At 39.7% G+C, this 20426-nt stretch overlaps 2 protein-coding genes across 7 annotated transcripts in view; one reads left to right on the top strand and one right to left on the bottom strand.

The window, feature by feature from the left end:
• Nucleotides 1-13738, bottom strand: part of ints6l (integrator complex subunit 6 like) — a 41649-nt gene extending 27911 nt beyond the window's left edge. For 4 of the 6 annotated variants that reach the window (XR_015131097.1, XR_015131099.1, XM_086306936.1 and 1 more), the window contains exons 1-3: nucleotides 13497-13738; nucleotides 13300-13377; nucleotides 4999-5148 (exon numbers count right to left, since the gene is read on the bottom strand). Coding sequence is in view for 3 of the 6 variants with exons in the window: in XM_086306936.1 (XP_086163062.1) it covers nucleotides 4999-5148; nucleotides 13300-13377; nucleotides 13497-13607 (339 nt within the window). In the remaining 3 variants the exon portion in view is untranslated. The remainder of the gene's footprint in view (nucleotides 1-4998; nucleotides 5149-13299; nucleotides 13378-13496) is intronic. The other 2 variants (XR_015131101.1, XM_086306948.1) reach the window with 1 other exon arrangement.
• A 192-nt stretch (nucleotides 13739-13930) lies between these two features.
• On the top strand, nucleotides 13931-18345 carry mospd1 (motile sperm domain containing 1). Its single transcript, XM_086306985.1, has 6 exons — nucleotides 13931-14895; nucleotides 16265-16547; nucleotides 16656-16731; nucleotides 16820-17040; nucleotides 17379-17540; nucleotides 17660-18345. The coding sequence occupies exons 2-6, from the start codon at nucleotides 16394-16396 to the stop codon at nucleotides 17689-17691; spliced, it is 645 nt and encodes a 214-aa protein (XP_086163111.1). The 5' UTR covers nucleotides 13931-14895; nucleotides 16265-16393; the 3' UTR covers nucleotides 17692-18345.
• The last annotated feature ends 2081 nt before the right edge of the window (nucleotides 18346-20426 follow it).

Below are 20426 nucleotides of genomic sequence, written 5' to 3'. Positions count from 1 at the left end.
CATCAGTGTGTTAAAAGCACTATTGTGTCCCATAATTTCTTTTTAAGACAATGCATTTATATCACTGACTAACAGTTTAAAGCAAACACACAAGGGCAGAATGTGTGAATCCATTTTTCCACCTTCAACTCCACAAAAGCTGTGAACTGCATGCAGATGCATTAAACAGTAGGAATGCACAAGATTAAGACTGTGCATGCCTCTGGTGCTTAATCAATTCAGGTTCGAGAGTGCATCTCTGCTCTTGCTCTTGACGAAGGCGGTCGCACTTTTCTCCTCTCCTCCTCCTCCTCTCCCTTAGCTTCCCTGCTTAGCCTCTTATGTCCTTGTCTAGTCTTGTGTTTTTTGTATTACTTTTCCCTGGAACACTCTCTCACAGTCTGTTCTCTAAAACCTAAAAGAGAATTATGGATTTGATCAACTGGTCTCTGAATGCAATTGACACCCCTTCTGAACGAGAAGTCTGGGCTCGGGTGAGCCTGACTGCTGAAGATATCTACCTATTCAGAACCATGATAACAGGGTTCGTGCTGATCGGAGCTGGCTTGGCCCTGGCTTATCGAAGAATTAAGGAAGCGGAACCGGCTGTTCAAACCCCCACAAGGCTGCCCGCTGGGATTGAAATGATGGGACGAGGCGTGAGTTTCTCAAAATGGGCTCATTGAGTACAGCACGGAGAAGATCTTGGAGAGGCTTACGGCTGCCGTGAATACTCAGAACAAGACCTCTGAGTGAAAAACTGGATTACATCTGGAGGGGCTAGCTCAAATAACACCTTTGAGCGCAAATTCGATCACATCTTGGGGAAGTGCACTGCGGTCGTGAGTTCTCAGAACCTGCTCTTTGAGCAAAAAGAATGACAACATCGCGGAACTTAAGTTTGGATAACATCATAGAAAGCTCACGGCTCTCCAACGGGAGATTGAGAGACCAGTGTTGGACTGTTAGAACAGCTTTGAAATTCATATGAGTTGTTCGCACTAAAGTAAAAAGCACCATCACTTCATGCGGATACCCTCTCGGCGCCAGCTGCGGTCGCAAGGCTGGAGCCGAACAAAAAACACCCTGATAACGACTGTGTTTAGACTAGAGCTGCGCAATAGAACGATAACGATATGTATTGCGAAATAACTTTCCCTCGATAGAAAAGTTAAACTATTGCGATAGGCCTCATCTCTCTTGTCCTCTTTAAACAAAAAAAAGAACAACAGCCAATCCAAATTAAGTAGCGCAGAGCCGAACCAATCACAGCCGCAGCGTCACGTCACGTGACTTGTTACGTGCCGCACATGTGTATTTGTTTGGGAAGCAGCCAGCAGTAATGGAGGAAATGACTGACTAGAGAAAAATCAACCGAGCGTGACCGAAGGTTACTGAAGAGAAAACAGATGATGGTTCCAATGCCGGAGAGATTGTCGAACGGAAGAGCCAGAGAAGTTCCGTAGTGTGAAGGTATTTCGGCTATTTCAAGTCTGACAAAAAACAGAGTAGCGCGCACTGTAAATTGTGCCAAAAGCAAGTCTGGAAATACAATAAAGCGGTGCATGCTCAATCTCTGACTGGAAGCTCTAATTCATCATTCGGCTTTTGTCAGACTAAAGTAACTGTTAAAACTGTTTGAAAAGCTAAGCTATACAACAAGGAGAGATTGAGAATTTCCTTTTAGTTCTCAGTTTATTTGATATTGACAAAAGTTACTCAATTTTGTCTGATCTTCTGTAAAACAAACTAAGATTTATTTTTAGAATTAATATTTTGTTTCTAAGTGGAATTGACAATTTAGTCTGTTTCGTTTGTTCTATTTTGAAACTTAAACACTTTAGCGGCTGCCTTTTGTGTAGTTTGCAATATTTGCCTTTATTTATCTGAAAAAGTCTCATGTTCCTTGAGTACATCTACCCTGTTGAACTTATTATGGGAAATAAATATTTAAATCAAAACAAGCTGCTGATTATTTCACATTTTACTTGTGAGCAACGGCACATTTAAATCTTACAAATATAGTTATTTGGCTTATATCGTGATGGATATCGTTATCGCCTGAAATGAAAAAAACATATCGTGATATGAAAAAAATCTTATATCGCCCAGCTCTAGTTTAGACTGTTCCTTCCCATTCCATGCAAGGCCACCTGGGTTGGCTGGAAGACTGTTTACTTAGCCTAGCAGGGCGAAGGACACTGTCTCAGCTGAACTCTGGACACACACACACATACATATACTGATATGCACACACTCATCCCTCCTCCCTTTCCAAACGCCTTCGACGCTTATTCCCTTCCGATGCTGACGGTGGATCAAGGAGACCAGCGCACGCAGGCCCGGATGTACTGTCTAAATCGGCTGTCTCTCACCCTTTACCCACCCCTGTTGCTTGTCATGTGTTTCTTTGGTGTATTAAGAGTTTTTTTTCATGTGCTATGTGCAGAGGTGTTTTTTTCTGTTCTCAAACTGATCTCCCTGTTGGAGCTCAGTCTGGGGGGAGTTATTTTTTTATCTCCTTATCTTTCCTCATGTTGTGCTTTTCCATGTTATACCCCTCTGACCTGTCTTCCCCATGTGATGTTTTGTGTCATGTATGTATGGTCGGAGGGTAAGATGGCGCCGCCATTGCGTGCAATAGGTCGGCAGCCTTATGAAATTATGAAATTTCCCCTTGTGGGACTAATAAAGGTATATCAAATCAAATCAAATCAAATCAATAGGTTTAAAACATTTCCTACATGATAATATGAGGCATGGTGTAAAATGAGACTGTCGAGCACACCGACACTGTCACTAAAACCTGCCATAAATGCTGCCATAAGACAGAGTCAAGGTGTTGAATACATCCAATATGTTTCTGATAATACAACCATTACCTGTAATAAAGTGTCATAAATCCCACATATGTTCATTTCTAAACAGACAGAAATTCATTTATATAATTTGCACTCTGAAACTTTCCTGTTCTTTTTGAAGATAACCAGAATACAGCCAGTTGAGTCGAGTCCCCTCAAATTGTGCTCATTTACCAAGATTCAATCCGACTAATGACCAGAGATGGGCAGTAACGCGTTACTTGTAACGCATTACTTGTAACGCGTTACTGTAATCTGATTACTTTTTTCAAGTAACGAGTAAAGTAAGGGATTACTATTGCAAAACGGTAATTAGATTACCGTTACTTTCCTGTAGGAACGCTGCGTTACTAAAACCGTGATTTTTTTTGCGAGAATGTCTCATGACAATGACATAAGCGAGTGCGACGTTCGTGACAACAGCTGTGCGCAGATTAACAATGGATAATATATCGAGTGCGGGAGAGAGTATGAGCGTGCAGCGTTTAAAGCGTGGAAGTACTGACCTTATTTTGAGTTTGATTCCATAAAAAGTGACAAAAACATTAACGTCCGTTGTGCGTGGGAAGAAAACTTCTTTTTACAGCGAAAAAAACCCCTAAACAAGCACCGAGTGCGCTACCGCGTAATGGGAAATTCACAGAGAAACTGCCGTATCCTTCCACTGACCGCTGCGGCACACCTGCACCAGAGCACACCTCCGCCTGCAACTGTTTGCAGAAAAGTTGCCTCCTATTAGGCAAATATTGATATTCCATGGTATGATATCTATTATATATCAAAAATATCACATTTTACTTAATAAAATATCAATATTTGGTGTCTAGTATTGTTACAATATTGCCACGCAAAATCTTGATTATGACTATGACATAGACTACTGACTATGTTGTCCTGATTTTTTCTCCCCTAGCAAACAGTAACAGATTCCAGTGTGATCTGGTCACAGTCCTGTGTTTCTGGTTTCATTTATAGGCTGATATTCAGTGGGAGCCAGTATGTGAGCAGGTGACAGAGAGGATGAGAAGAAAGAGAGACGATTTTTTTGATGAATGTCTGTGCAGATGTAGAGTCGGAGCACAGGATGGTGGAAATGTGATATACAGTAAATGGCTTCACTCAGTCAGATTTCATCCCAAACTCCAAGACGTCATGCACTAATGGGCAACTTTAACTGCATCAGTCAGCCCCACTACACAAGATTCCTGTGGTGAGACACTCAGTACTGTTGAGTGAGGTAATTTTAGACTCATGATTAATGGCTCATTCACATGAAAGTAAAAGTAGGATAGCAACCTCCTTGTGAATAGGAAAAAAGCAGTTGGTTGCCTGATGATTGCACTCAACATTTTTGCTTTTGAAAAAACTGCAAGTAGTTGTAGCAACTTCTTTTTTATCACAAGTAAATTGCATAAGTCACCTGGTGGGGTACCTGTCTCAAAACCATCAGGATCTGATTGGGACCGACTGCAATCGCTCTCAGCCACACTGTGAAAGCTTCACAAATAACTGCTGTCTAATTTAGAAATGCAGACAAAGTGCCAACGCATTGCAATCAGTGTGAGTCTGTCTACGCAACCCTACTGTGACAAGTCTCTTCACAATAGGAGACTTGCCTCAAATGGTTGCCAGCTATAGGGTATATTCCGATATAAAAGCAAAGTTGCTCTACACCTGTATTACTCTGCAGATAAATCACCATCCTGCAACACTTACACCACTGTTTCTGAATTTCTATTTAAGATTGATGACATGAATGCGTAGTTATTGTAAATTTCTGAGTATGTAGCACTAACAGATTTGGGATTTTTCCTGACTTGTCACATTTTGTTGCCATATTATCACAAACAGACTGCCAAGTAACTGAAAACTATACACAAAGAGGAACAAGGAAAATAAACCTCACACTACACACAATAATCTGGGCCACCTTTGCAGATCATGTAAACATAAATTGGGATTTTGCTTTACTAGACTTGATGTATACAACGTGAAGTGCGACTTTGCTCATGCGTACTGTGGCTCTCCCTATGAATGAATCTGTGGGGAACATGGATGCTCGAAAAAGGGCTTAAAAAATAACTATGCAGTGTTGTGTTAACATCCATAACAAACAATGAAACAAGTTCTGTTTCAATAACTCTGAAACCTTTCACACCTGCCCGTAGTTGTCGATTCCCGAGATGAGGCGGTTGAGGTTAAGCAGGTCGAAGGCGGTGCGAAGAGCGTGTCCTAATGTTGTGAGCCCGGACGCCTGCAGATTCTTCAGCTCGCACATGAAAGTGGCATGGTTCTCCTTCCAGCCGGCCTGAAACACAAGCAGTGCAGAGACATGTGTTAAAGGCACAAGCAGTAGCGAAGGAGGTCTGAAGTCACTGTTCTGCAAAAAAGACTCACACCCACACATAGTTAGATCAAGTCATTATAAGAAAGAAAAAAACACAGCAAATTGTGTTCACTGAAAAGCTCAAACTGACCCTTTGGTAAGAGGAGTTTCAGTTTCACTGACTCTTTGCACCGTGGCTTAATTGTAACTATAAAATTTGATCAGGTAATGTGAAGTTCTGGAAATAGAAGATAACATTGTTGAAACTCACACCCACGTTTGAGCTGCAAGTTGCCTTTCAGAAAAGGTCTAATTTCATACATGACAAGCATCCAAAAATACACTTCCCAGCGCTGCCTGTCCTCCGTGACAGAGAGATACTGCTAAGAGAGGATGTGAGTGTGTAACTGCACTTGGACTTTTCTCCAGCGGGGTCAAGTGCTTTACCGCTGCAGATTCATGCTTAATCTAAGGATGACCTGCAAGCTTACCACTTCCTTTGCTAGGAGAGGGAGGGGAAGAGACAGAGAGAGAATAAAAAAAGAAGCTTGAATTGCTGGGGTGAACACGAATGCTTCGAATCAAGCCAGTGGGTAGATTTTTGGATTAACATGAGATATGACTCCAAAGCCACGATTTAGATGGAATTTCTACACAGCACACTGTTATGTGAATGACATTAGATGAATATTGGGCAGTTATACAAGAAAACCTCACTAAAAACACTCAAGAGGGTTAGCAGCAAAGTAACCCAGACACCGATCATCCCTGACAGAAGTGTAAAGCTTAGTGTGCACTCAATAATTCAGACTACAGAATATTTCTATTTTCTTCCCACCCAACCTCATCTCTCTCTCCCTCTGCATCAACAATTTATTGCTTCTGTAACTGTGCAATCAGACTAGCTCCGTTCACTATAACCTTGTCCTTTATCGTAATCCTCGGCACACAAAGAAAGCAATAAAAGAGGGGACAGCAACAAAGACAAAGAGAGGAAGAGCAGGATGAAGCTGAGGGTAGACTTTAGAATGAGGAAAAAGCACTTCAGCACCTGGGTGCTTCTGAGTGGTGGGGGGGTGAGAATCATGTTTTGGATTGTTTTAATCTATAACTGGTGGTGAATAGGGATGAGTACCGGTATCCGGTGCGTAACCAAACCAAAAAGCAGCGCACATTTCAGTGCTTTATTTCGGTGCTTTTTTTTCCTGAGCTGTGATACACTTTAGATTCTAGCCAATCATTTTACGTTTCCGAGGATAGTAGGCGGGTCCAGGTACGTACGTTCTGTTAGAGCAGAGCTACAGATTAAAAATGCCCAAGGCAAAGCGGTCAAAAGTCTGGTTGTACTTCACAGCAAAATATACAAACTCAGCAGCCTGCAACAAGTGCTTTAAGCTGATACTGTGATACTGTCAAAGGAGGTAACACCTCAAATCCGATGAAACACGTGGCAACGCATAACGTTTTTTTTAAAAGCCCAGAAATGCGCCGTATTTGATAGCTTGCCTGCGAGACCTCACACCGAGCACGTCTACTGCGGGTGCGGTGCCTGTTATCGGACCCGGAGTTAGCAACATCCCCCAAAAACCCGAAGAGGAGAGTCCTGGCCCCTAGCCCTGCCAGTGTAGCAGAAATGATGACGGATGATGATGGCAGCAGCAGCCGTTCTTCTCTGGGTCAGTAGCTTAATGTTGTTCGTGTGTAATTTACGTTGAGTAGGCTAACCACGTTATTACATTAATGCATGTAAGGTGAACTAGCAAACATCATCATAGCTACATGCGGCTGTCCTCTTGTTTGATGGCAGATACTCCCTTCACCCTGGCCAAAAAGGCTAAAATGACCAAAAAAAAGTGGAAAACAGTTAAACATGAGAGGTTTTTGGACAAAGTTTGTGTTTTTTCCATTGTTTAAGCACTGCTTCCAGCCAAGAGTGATACCATATATGCCCCATAGCTGCAGAAAAGGCTAACATTGTTATCTTTTTACAAAAACCAGCTGAACGTGAGAGGTTTTGGACCAATTTTGTGTTCTCCATTCTTTAAGCACCGGTTTGAGCACCGTTTAAGCACCGGCACCATTTCAAAAGTACCGGTTTGGCACCGGTATCGGATAAAACCTAAACGATACCCATCCCTAATGGTGAATACTGTGAATACAAGTAGCATAATCTGAGTCCTATAGATAGCAATATAAAAACCATATGAAAATTACACACAATCTTTAATAAGATGAGATCAGGGTCATTTCCAACTTCATATTTTTATTCTTTGACTTATTTTAGAACTGGTTATTAATTGATCAGCTAATTTTGGATTATTCATCAATGCAGCTTTAACAGAGAGTTCAAAATACTTATACTGGTCCTTGGCAGGTGCTTTCATTTCTTTCACGCTCTAAAATAAGCAGTTTAAGATAGGGCTGCTCAATTAATCGAATTGTAATCACGATTACGATCTGGGCTTTCAGCGATCATTAAAAATGACTGAGCCGATTATTAGCCCCTCCCTCGTACTTTACTCTCGCGCTGCTCCGTGTGGCAAATCGAGCGCACCTCTCTGCATTTCGAACAATTAAGAGCAGCGGTCCCAAACCTTTTTTGTGCCACGGACCGGTTTATGCCCGACAATATTTTCATGGACCGGCCTTTAAGGTGTCGTGGATAAATACAATAAAATAAAACTAGTACCGGTACCGAAAAAAAGAAAATTTATTCATAACACGAAAAGTCCAAGGAAAACCAAGTAAACGATAAAAACGATAACAAAATAACGCTGAAAACCGATAAAAACCCTGAAAAATATACATTTCACACCTGAGCCTCAACTCTCGCGGCCCGGTACCAAACGACTCACGGACCGGTACCGGTCCGAGGCCCGGGGGTTGGGGACCGCTGATTAAGAGGACCCGAGGGAAGCTCGGAAAGCTAAGCAGAAGTTATTTGGAGAGTGACTGCTGTTGGTTGAAAAGAGAGGTAAAAAAACTTCAGTGGTGTGAAAACATTATTGGTTCGCGGAGTCAAACGTGGATCAAGTAGACATAGAGTGTAAACTTTGCTACAGTGTCGTAGCTGCACCACAGAGCAACACTGCAAAGTTCACTAAACATAGATGTTTATATTTTTCATTTATTTTTTATATTGCGAACATTTGCACTGTTATCAATATTTGCATACTATTTTATATTATTTTTTGACAATCTTTAAAGTCATTATTCAATACATTGTTATTGTTAAATAAATATCGTCAAATAATCGAGATCTCAATTTCAGTGAAAATAATCGTGATTATCATTTTTGCCAGGGGATTTGCCACACGGAGCAGCGCGAGAGTAAAGTACGAGGGAGGAGCTAATAATCGGCTCAGTCATTTTTAATGATCGCTGAAAGCCCAGATTGTAATCGTGATTACAATTTGATTAATTGAGCAGCCCTACATCCAGGCATCCATGAAAACAGAATTTATTCAATTTAACAGATTTAGAAGTTAGCAGGAAGTTAGCTCGCTAGTTTCCACCTAAACATGGTATAGCATGTTCTGACTGAGAGATTTCTGAAACAAATTAAAACATACAGCTCTGCTATCACTTCCAACATAAATGAAGAGAGAAAACTAAACAGCAGTGACGTTTGTAGGGTTACTGAAGTTGGACTAGCTGGTATATAATAATGTGCTACGTGGTGTCTAGCTACACAGCTATGTTAGCATAATATAAACACAGTGAAGCTGGAGGATGAACGCTAACTTTTTTCCACTCGATAAAAGTTAATGTGGGGGTTCCTGATGGTTGGAGACAAATGCAGTCGCATGGCAGGATACTGTAAACGGACCAAACTTCAGTCAGGAGAACAACTGAGATAATCCATCCACAATATGAGGTTAGTCATTAATATACTGCTGTGTGTGCTGGGCTGTAGTGACATCGTAAGGATTTAAAAACTGAGCTTTAAAATAAACAGTGGTAATAAAACTGAGAGAGGCCGACAGTGATCCCTGCCTTTTTTCACGGGCTTGTTCAGATTAAATAGAACAAGATAAAAAGCATTAAAACATGTTAAAAACACAACAGCCTTAATAAACGCAGAGTAGTTTGGAAAGAAGCAGGTTTCATACGTCATCACTTAAAGACTGGATTGGAGATATGAGCTCACTGACATCATACAGAGCCGCTGTTAGTGCCACCTTTACCATCACACTTGGTTATTAATTGTTCAGTTAATTTTGATTACTGATTGTGAGAGCTTTAAATTGACATACAACTTTTATATTGTTTTTAAAAAATTGTAGTTTCTTTTTAATTTTATCAAAAGTATAAAATTCACATCATCCTGGAGTCTGAAGCCTGAGCTTTTGCCTCAATATGAGCTGCAGAGGTGGACAGAGAGACGTGAGCTAAAAATGGTCTTTTTGCCTTATTTTAATATGAAGGTCAACGAAGAGAAAGAGCCCATCTTCATCTTTGTAGCAGTCATCCGAACACACACACACACACATATATACATATATACATATATATACATATATATATATATACACATATACATATATATATATATATACACATATACATATATATATATATATATATACACACACATATATATATATATATATACACACATATATATATATATATATACACACATATATATATATATATACACACATATATATATATATATACACACACATATATATATATATATATACACACATATATATATATATATATATATATATATATATATATAGGGCTGCTCGATTATGGCAAAAATGATAATCACGATTATTTTCACTAAAATTGAGATCACGATTATTTGACGATATTTATTTAACCCTTTAAGACCTACTATAGAACCAAGTCCACCAGAGCTTATATTATTTTTTTTACATGCTGTAGTGCCATTTGTGGGAGCATTTCAAGTTGCTATACATCAATACAACTGTTATAGCCCATATTTTAATAATATGTATGCATTAAGTGCATAGTAATTACATAAATTGCAAAAAAGTGCAATAAACTACAAAAAAAAATTGAAAATCGCTTTTGTTTTGTTTACATATATTTCTACTTGGAGAAATTTAAGAGGCTTATCCCTCAAAACTTTAAATACCACAAAGTTGCAAAAAATAGTTTCCCACCACAGGAAATTTATTTTGAGTGTCTTCATAGTTTTATTTTGGAGATACAGCAATTTTTATATACTGCAGGAAAAACAAAAAACAATCCTATGATGCAAATTTGCAAAGAAAACAGCATGTGCATCATTTCACTGTGGGAAGTGTTACGAACAGCTGATAGGAACGGCAAAGCGTGTTTCTGGAATATTATGTTTTTGTTCCTGCAAGCGCCTTTTATGCAATTTTTGCAAAGCTATATGTGGAACGAAACCGTGACCGAGGATAAGCTGATGGCATCAGATGTAAGTACAACTCCTCCGGTTTCATATGCAAAACAAATTATTGCGCTAGCTTACACGGTTCAGGTTCTACAGGGATTTAAAAATAGTTACGCAAAACGGAGCGTGCTGCTCTGACCGGCTTTAAAGGGTTAACAATGACTTTAAAAAAATAATATAAAATAGTGTGCAACACCACTGAAGTTTGTTTTTTTTTAAACTCTCTTTTCAACCAACGGCAGTCACTCTCCAAATAACTTCTGCTTAGCTTTCCGAGCTTCCCTCGGGTCCTCTTAATCAGCGGTCTCCAACCTTTTTTGCGCCACGGACCAGTTTATGCCCGACAATATTTTCACGGACCGGCCTTTAAGGTGTCGCGGATAAATGAGGGAGGGGCTAATAATCGGCTCAGTCATTTTTAATGATCGTTGAAAGCCCAGATCGTAATCGTGATTAAAATTCGATTAATTGAGCAGCCCTATATATATATATATATATATATATATATATATATATATATATATATATATACATTAGGGGTGAAACGATACACAAAATCACAAAATTCACGGTTCAGTTCGGTGTTCGATACTTTGGTGTCACGGTTTGATTTTTTTTTTTTCGATACAAAAAAATGTTGATGCCTTTTTAATTTGTCATTTATTAAAATATAAATATATATTTTAACTCAGAAGTACAGTTTTTAAATTTAATGTTGCTGAAACAACAAAAGAATAAAAAATATCTGATCAAGAAATCACTCATCTTTCCAAAATAAAAGCTATACTACGCTTCTTCTGGGCTATATTCTCAGCAGCATATTAAACATATCAGGTCGCCATAAGGAGAATCATGTGCTAACGGCTGTCTAAATGACTCGGGTAAAGTTTGTAGCATGTTTGTCAGAAAAATTATGTAGTTCATAACTTAAGTGATGCAACAGCAAATGCAAAAAATCCTTTACCATATTAAAAAAAAAAATTCTTCTATATATTTCATGCATATAGTATGCATGAAATATGTGTAGGGTGTAGCATCAGTAACAGCAAATGGCATACATCGCATCGCTTATACATGACACATTAATATGCATGAATGAGAAATTGTAGCCGTATGCTTTACTCAAATAAATGCCATTTTTAAAAATGCATGATTTTATAAGTACAAATAAACTGATATTGTGTAAACTTGCACTTTGTACTTGCTTCCATTATCCCATCCAAACTGTTGCTGTGTTACTTAACACATATTGCTTGTATATGAATTTTTTATTTTTTTAAACCTCTAAATATGCCAATAGAAAAGACGTTTACTGCGTTAAACCAAACAGCTGCTAATTGTAACAGACATTTTGTAACAGGAAAACAAAAAATTCCGAGCTGCCCATCTTCACTACATTTTACAACCTATTTCACAAGACGATAAAGTTACAGAAGTATAAAAACTAGCATTCTGGCGAAAAAGTAATTACACAGTAGTCAAAAGTATAACTAGATTAATAGTAGTGAGTTGAATGTTTTAAATTTAAAATAAGCTTTTTTGAAACCTTGAATTAGTTTGAATAATAAATAATGATTTTAAGTATATTATCCAAATGACTGGGCATATGAAGTTGGAGCATAAAATACTGTGTCACATAGTTTGCATTTAATTATCATGAGATATGATTTCAGAATCTCACTTCTGGTTTCAGTGTCTTTAAAAACACCGCTGCTGTTTGAACAGTTCAGAGTAAACAGTAACTCAGCTTTTGAGAGGATTATAAAGAACTGAAATGTGGAAGTAATTTGTCATCACACTGTGAGCTGAGCGATGCTTTCTAACATATGCTTTTGTACATTTATTAACTCTTCAGCTTTGAGCATTTTGCTTCTTGGTAGTGAGGCATGCAAACTATTCTGTTTTCTCCAGGCAGTGATGGCACAAGACGGAGTAAGCTCCCTGCACGCTGTGTTGAGTAGTAGAGTGTGGTTTGTAGACAGAGTTATGGAAGCCTGGAGAGACCTAATATAGTGTAGAGAGCAGCCACTGAAGCACACCAGGGACCTTAGGGGTTCATGTGGATTGTATTTTATTGGGAATGAAAAGATCAGATGGAGATATGTGTCTGGTCATAAAACATGTCAATAGATTATAGTCAGGAAACCTTTGTTGATATTAACCCCGTGAAATTATCGCAGTGATTCCCACGCTGTATTTATTTGTTCCTGTGTGTCTGTGCATGTATGAAGACTACTGCTCCTATGCAAGGACATGACGATCACTCGTATCGGGATGACAAATAATTATAATATGAATAATGAGAACATGAGCAAACTCATAAAAATACAAAAAAAAGAGATCTCATGATGAAGAGGGCTTATCAACTTTCAGCCCAGATTGGCCAATGGCGATGCGTGACTGATGCAAGGGGCGGGGTAAAAAGTGATCGGCGGGCTCTTTGACCAGTCTACACGTTGTTATATTAAAAAAAGAGCGACGTCATAGCTGATAATAAATCTCCACGCCTCCATCTCAACGCCCGAGACTTTTCTCAACACAAAAGCAAAATGTCTGCTGGATGTTCGGAGGCAGTGCAGCTCCGCGTTTGTCAGTATTTGGAGCACTAATTTGCCGTTTTTTGCCACCGGGAAGCCGCCCAACACTGACTACAAACCAGAAGGACAATAAAATCTCACTGACAGAAAAATACGAACGGCTTGTAAAATGTAAAAATGGCATCAGTTGCTAATTACCTTCACTCCGTATGGTGGATCATCGAATGTAACTAGCATGTACCTGTCGCCTCTACTAGCCGGGTCTCGGGCACGCAGCTGTCAAAAAAGAAAACCAAAACAACATATATTAATTTTGACCTATCTTCCCCAAGGAACCCTAAGCTAACCAAAGGTGCATACGTGCTGAAAAAGGTCGGGGTAAAATCATTATTTACCTTCATAAAGACCTCAACCGCGCCTTTAGCAACGTCCAGATACGTCGTACCCAAATAAGTGCGCTGATTCATAGAGGCGGACGTGTCTAACAGGAAAAGTAAAATAGGCATTTTAAATGTAAAGCCGCGGTTATATGCTTTTCTAAAATAACTATTATCCACATATGACCTATCGTGCAGCCCAACAGTTCACACATGTGTGTATATATTTGTTATAATAAGCCCCCCCCCCCTCCAGTAGAGGGCCGTTGCCTCTGCCCTCTCCCTATCTGCCTTTCTAGAGCTCTGTCTCGGCTCGCGCTGTTCAACTTCTGCTCCTAACCGAATGGAACGCCCAGCTCCTTTCAGTGCGACGCCATTGGCTGAGTCCGATGGAAATGACCACGCCCCCTCAAGCACAGATATAACGAAGTCGAAATGGCTCGTGAGTACAGTTTGTCAGTCTCCTGGTGTTGGGGGTGGTTATTCAAAAGCGTGGTATAATGCCCTCGTATCTGTGGTCTCTTGAGGCTAGTTTGAAGCCACATAACTGTTTGTTGCAGTGTGAGAATTATATTCTTAGACCTGAAATTTCTTGCCGCTTGCACCGTATCCCTCCCGCCCCATCACAACCTCATACGCGCGCCCACAGATGTGATTCTTTTGCTGCGTTCAAGGCGTCTCAAAGGCTCCGTCCTTCTGACTAACGTAATAACAACGCATGTAGTTACATGACCTTGTTAACTAAAACAAAAACTGGGGAAGAAACTTACACATGCATGCTTGAGTTTGCAAATACCACAGCGGGAAAATAATTCTCGCTACCGAACCGTGTTTTTTGTATCGTTTGGCCGTAATGGTGGTAACTCCGACAATACTGAAGTCACGATAGTGTGCTTCGATGCTACCATGATATTAAGAAATAATGGAAAAATCAAATTACAGTAAGTTTTAAAACTTTATACCAGCAGTTTAGAAAAATACCTCATGCCTGGTGGAAGTTTAAAACAGGCTATTTCTTGTTTTCAGTTGGCCTATTTATACGTTATATGCTAAAGAAAACAATTTATTGCACTAGGAAAGTGTGAGTATACTTTACATCTGAGCACATTTTTTTCACAGCAGTTGTGTTGTCAAAGCATTCTGCAAATATAATTAAATTATGCCTGGGGGATAAAGTTTTCTGTGCTCCGATCCAAACGTTGTGAAATAGTAATAAACACGTTAGCCCGCGTGCTGGGAGAACATTTACGTTCTCACGTACTCGTCTTCTGCCATCCCAGCATGCACCGCGAGGTCTGCAGTACAATTATTCACAAAGAAAAAAAAGGCTTGAGGAGCAACAACAACAGGGTGGGAGCAGAAGCACAGATCTCGTTTACAGCTCCAACGTTTCACGAACCCGTGTGCTGACAACAAGGTAAAGTTTCACTCTGACTTGCTATTGAAATTAAATAAATCTGCGCTTTGCTTTCTGAAATGACACTGCGTGTAGACAACGTTTAAGAGGCAATTTGCTATCAGCTGGGTTTTCTTAGCCGGCTAACGCTAGCCATCAGTATTGAACACCGTTAGCATTACAGTGAAAATATGTGTTATTACACGAGCAGATAAAGAACATGTTATACCATCGGTATTACTTAATAATAGGCACCGTATTAATTTAAAATCACAGTTGTTATAGATTTATGTCAAATATTCAACGAAAAACCTATTTCTGGTGTTTGTTTACGTTGTTACCTGTGCTTTAAAGACAGTTTTGAGTTTATATACACTAACGAAATGCTAAAGAAATCTAGATAACTTAATAACATATCATATCTCATATACTGAAAGTGACTTCGTAGCATCGTGCTTCAAATGTAGTGATTTTATTGTGTTTTTCTGACGTGGAGCAAACTATACGTAGAAAATAAAAAGTGTTACGACACCACAGGTCTCGCTCCTCGAGTTCTTCCGTTACCATGTAAACACAAAGGGCCACGTGACCAGGCACATGGAGTTCACTTTAACTTTGTTTGCCTTTAATAAAAAGTTGTACCAATGAAATTGCCTTAGCTTTCTCGCTTATCATTAAGGTCTGAGTTTTGTTTCAAGTATTTGCCTTTAAAAATACACGTAGCGTTAAAATATAGCACGTGTAGGATTATCAGTATATAACAAAACCTTGCTGTGCTCAAGTTTTAAAGACATGGGTTTAGGTGGTTTAGAAAAGGTTTATCAATGTAAATATCTTATTACACTGTTAAATTAAAAAAAAACAGACTAAACTAAAACATTTAGATGAGTCTAACATTTTCATTTTTTTAATCACGTAAGTGATATAATAATATTTTTTGCTTTAAATACAGAGTATTTAAAAACAGAGTAAATCTAGAATCTAATTAAGTTATAAGTGTTTAAATGTACTTTTAAATATACTAGAATATCATAATAAAATTAAGGCTATGGGGGTGGGTTAACATTTGTTGGCGGGGGATGGCTTCACTCTTTGTTATGCAGTGGGGGTGTGGAAACAGAGGGTGTGAACCCACAGAGGTGGGGGAGAAGCTAAACAGACAAAGCATCCAAGAGGTGGGCAGAAACTTGCCTTTGAGTCACTAAAGTAAACAAACAGGCACAGTAAAGTGTAAGGTAACTAGAAGCTATAGGAGATATATGAAAAAAATGAAAGAAATGTATTACCACTACACTATTACTAACCTATTAGAGTTTCATAAAATGTAAAAGAGTGACAGGCTGTTGCCTCTTGGCGTATTTTGCGTTTCATCACTTGTGTTTCTTCACAGTATCATGTCATGGCCCTAAGGAGCTGAGAGTGGGAAGTGCTGTTCACCTGAAGGGAGCTCACAAAGCTTGAGAGTTGCTAGAGAAGAGTTGGCGGGGCCTGGGCAGAGGGTAGAGCTCAGCGGGAGCCAATGCAGCAGCAGCATCGACCGCCAGAGCTGGTGGGAGGAAGCCTTCCCGTGTTCGTGTTCCCCAATGAGCTCGTCTTCTATGCCGATGATCAGTCGTCTCACAAACAGGTGCTCACGCTCTACAATCCCTATGAGTTCGCCCTCAAGTTTAAAGGTCAGTGAGCAGATCGAAACAACATCTCTGTGTTTACGTATAATTGTTATGTTCATTTTTCATCTCCAATCACATGGCTACGTCGTGTATTGTTTTCTTCGTTGTCAGTGCTGTGCACAGCGCCAAACAAGTACACCGTGGTGGATGCAACTGGAGCCGTCAAGCCTCAGTGTTGCGTTGATATGTGAGTTAGTTCACGCTTTGGTGAACCTAAACTAGCAGATTGATTAATTTATTGCTATCTGTACAGCTAACTTTCTGCATCCACGCAGAGTAATCCGACACCGAGATGTGCGCGCGTGCCATTATGGGGTCTACGACAAGTTCCGGCTGCAGGTGTCAGAGCAGAGTCAGCGGAAAGCTCTGGGCCGCAAAGAGGTGACGGCCACTCTCCGTCCCTCTGCCTCACAGGACCCGCCTAGCCCCCGGCCCCAAGATGAGGAACGCCGAATTGCTGACAGCGAGTTTTTTGAACAGACTGCATTCCAGACAGGTAGGAAAAAGAGGGGAAATCGCTGCTGTGTGAAACTGCCTCTAGATGGAGCCAAATTATCACAAAATTCAATTGGTGAGCATTTCAAACGATATCGCTTATTCTAATTTTATTATTGTTCTTCCAACCCTGTGTTGCTTTGTTTTAAATAATATTCTTAATTATACCCACATTAATTTAGTGCCACATAATCTGCTGTATATTGCTATTGGGTCCCCCTTCAGACTTAAATGGAAGCAGTTTAAGTTAGTTTGGTAAATTACCAGGCTTTTTCTGAGTTACACAAGTGATTGCACTCAATCTAAGTGTGTTTATTTGTGTGTATGTGACACTTGCAGAGAGCCGTCCTGTTGCTGGAGGACCCAGTCTGTTGACAGTACTGCTTGGGCTGGTGTGTATGGCCGCCCTGATGCTCCCGACACTTGGGGAGCAAGAATCTACTGTGCCTGTCTACCTCCACTTAAGTGTTAACAAGAAACTTGTAGCTGCTTATGTTCTCGGTGAGTAAAAACAGAAGGAAGTTGCATGTTCCATTCTGAAGTGAGAACCAGGCTGTTTGTTTTGACAAAGCGTGTGATGAAATTTATAATACCCGGTGTTATTTCTTGTCATATTTTAGGGCTTCTTACAATGGTCATTCTACGCACATGAAGTGCCGTGAGCCGAAAGGAGGGAAGAAAAGAAACAGAAACATGAAGAGAATGTTCTCCCACCAGAGGCACTACTACGAGTAAAAAAAAAGTAGAGCTGACAGCAGGGGAACAGGGGTACTTATTCGATTACCTCATCCTCTGAAAAATACATTTTAGCATACTTGTTTTCAAATCTACACATTTGTGTTAATACATACACGGAACTAAAGTGACGTAAATGGGAAGAGCTGTCGTGTGTAAGGTCAGAGTGAGGGGAGCTGTCCCTGAGATAAAGGGCCTGTGAAGAAGCGTGAGGCCATTTGCTGTTGTTTGGCCTCACATATTGTCTGTAACTCTGTTGCCATTATGTGAAAGAAAGTGGTCATTTCAGTGTGAAGGAATCAACATGCAAACGCGGTACTTGTATATAAAGCCATTAAAGTTTTGTTACCTGTTACCATTATTAAATTGATGTTTTTTTAAAGCTTTTTAGAGTAGACTGAAGACTAAATGCCGTTCCTTGCATGTGTGGATACTTTGTATGAGTGGGCTTTAAGTTTGTTAGCAGTAAGATACTTCTACCTGTCACCAAAGGAGGGATCTCCTCTTGAAAGAAGAATGGTTCGCTTGCCATGCTTTATCAAATGTTTAATAAAGTCTCAATACAGCTGTAGTGTGTCATGTTCAAAGATAGATTCTGTTTTATTTTTTACACATTACATGTTGTGTCAGGAAAGCACACGGCACAGAACAGGACAATAAAGCTCCTGTTAGCTTTGCAATGATGGTGCCTGAAAATAATCCAGCGGTCTCCCTCGGGGAAGGGGTGTCATCTCAAAGCAACATGATGTGCAGCTGCTTGGGAACCAGTTGCCTCTAAAGCTGTAAATAAGGCAGAGAAATAACACTGAAGAAATTATACAGAGAGGGACGTGACACTCAAGAGAATGCTGAACTGAAATCTGTGGAAGCATTTTCCAGCAGCGAAGATGGAGGATACGCATGCACAGGGTTGTCTGATGGCATGCAAGACATTATGCACACATTGTTCTATGAAGTATTAAGATATTAATAAAAGTAAAGTACTATGAAATTACATAAATATTAACAAAACACAGCTAAATACAACCAGGAGTGAGAACGGTGTAAAGGACTATTATAAAGTTGGTGCATCCAGTAACCTACGTTTTTTTCTAGTACAGTCATTTCTCCACAGTCATCATCCCCACGTGGACACATGTTAACAGCACAAATACTTATTTCAACTTGTGTTTTTAATCACATTTAAGGAAGAATATTTTAAGCCACCCAAAGCGTCTGTGAATATTTCAGCTTGGACACCACTATCTAAAGTGTCCCGACAAAAACGAAAAGAACAAAAATGAACTATGATTGACTGATTATTGAGGGACTGTCTTGAAAACAAAGTTCAGTGACTCAAACTTGATCCACCAAAGCAAAAGTTTCAGGTGTAATTAGGGAGCATGCAAACTTTCACTGTTACATCGACAGTTTTAATGAGCAGCACCTGTGCAAAGTTTGCTGTGTGTGTACATCTCTGATTCCTGTCAGGATGGCCTGGACCATGTGATCTCTGATGGAGCGTTACACAATGGCCTGGCTTTATGTTGCTGTGTGAGTGGCAGGGATTCAATTCAAAGTGGCCTTTCTAACATCAGTGGAAAGTTTATTCAAAATCTGAGATGCAGTGATCAGAAGGACTCTGAGAACTCTCACCACTTCCTGCAGAGCCAGCAGCGTGGAGCCCTGTGTTTTATAATTTTTACTTCAAGCCATTCAAACAAAACTGAGATACTGAAACATAGTTTAACTGGTACAAACTCCTTCTCAAAACTGACTCACTGAAACTTCAAGTATATCTGGGCTTGAAACATAACGTAATAAACATAATTTGAAAGAAAATCTGCAAATTACTACAGGATATGGATGGACCTTGGATATTTTGTTTCAGCTTCTTATTCATCAAAATTTTGCAGTTTGAACTCCCAAAACCTTCGAAGAGAAACAAAACAGATTTCATCTCAGCATTTATGCTTCCCTTTAAAAAGCCTGGAGGGGAATCCCAGCATGTATCCTGTAAACAACACAGCACAATCATAATGCCTCAAATAATAAATAGATTAATTACTAGGAAATTACCTGTTGCCATCTTTTCTTAGTTAATAATTTTCAGAGAGTTCGATCTTATTCTAATAAACAAACATTTACATATAATAATAACAATATATTAATAATGATACTATTATCACAACTGCAGATATTGACTTTAGGTTGTGCACATTGTTACCATGTGGTACAACAAGCATCAGCATGAAAAAAACTGAAGTGCATTAAAATAAAATGAGAGATCCCATCCTGCAGAGGTCAGGCTCCTGCTGTCCTTTTCTCTGCCCACACTCACGCAGGCTCTGCCCCCTCTAGCCTGCAGATGTCACTGTTGAGGCATTTTGAGCTCAATTTTGATAAATGTCCCTGCAACTATTAGGCTACATAATTATAGGATGGCTAAAAACAGTTGGGCAATGTTTTTGGCACACTTTGGGCCCCTTACTACCAACTAACTATCGTTACAACTATGAACTCCTTTGTATACCAAAGTATTCTAGAGTCAATCTGTCTGACAGGTAAAGCTTGGCTGAAAGTGGGTCATGCACCAGGAAAATGATCCTAAGTATAGCAGCAGTGAGACTTGCACTACATTCCCAAAAGTATTCACTCACCCATCCAAATCAC

Source organism: Aulonocara sp. 'chitande type north' Nkhata Bay, linkage group LG2 (genome assembly GCF_057382095.1).
Source record: "Aulonocara sp. 'chitande type north' Nkhata Bay isolate Kocher_YH1m ecotype deep benthic linkage group LG2, A_spYH_male_GT1.1, whole genome shotgun sequence".
Lineage (NCBI taxonomy): Eukaryota > Metazoa > Chordata > Actinopteri > Cichliformes > Cichlidae > Aulonocara > Aulonocara sp. 'chitande type north' Nkhata Bay.
This window is presented reverse-complemented; position numbering and strand designations above follow the sequence as displayed.

Coding starts and splice junctions, on each gene's coding strand:
- mospd1 (XM_086306985.1), top strand. CDS start 16,394: ATGCAGCAGCAGCATCGACCGCCAGAGCTGGTGGGAGGAAGCCTTCCC. Junction 16,548..16,655: donor GTTCGCCCTCAAGTTTAAAG/GTCAGTGAGCAG, acceptor CTTCGTTGTCAG/TGCTGTGCACAGCGCCAAAC. Junction 17,041..17,378: donor ACAGACTGCATTCCAGACAG/GTAGGAAAAAGA, acceptor TGACACTTGCAG/AGAGCCGTCCTGTTGCTGGA.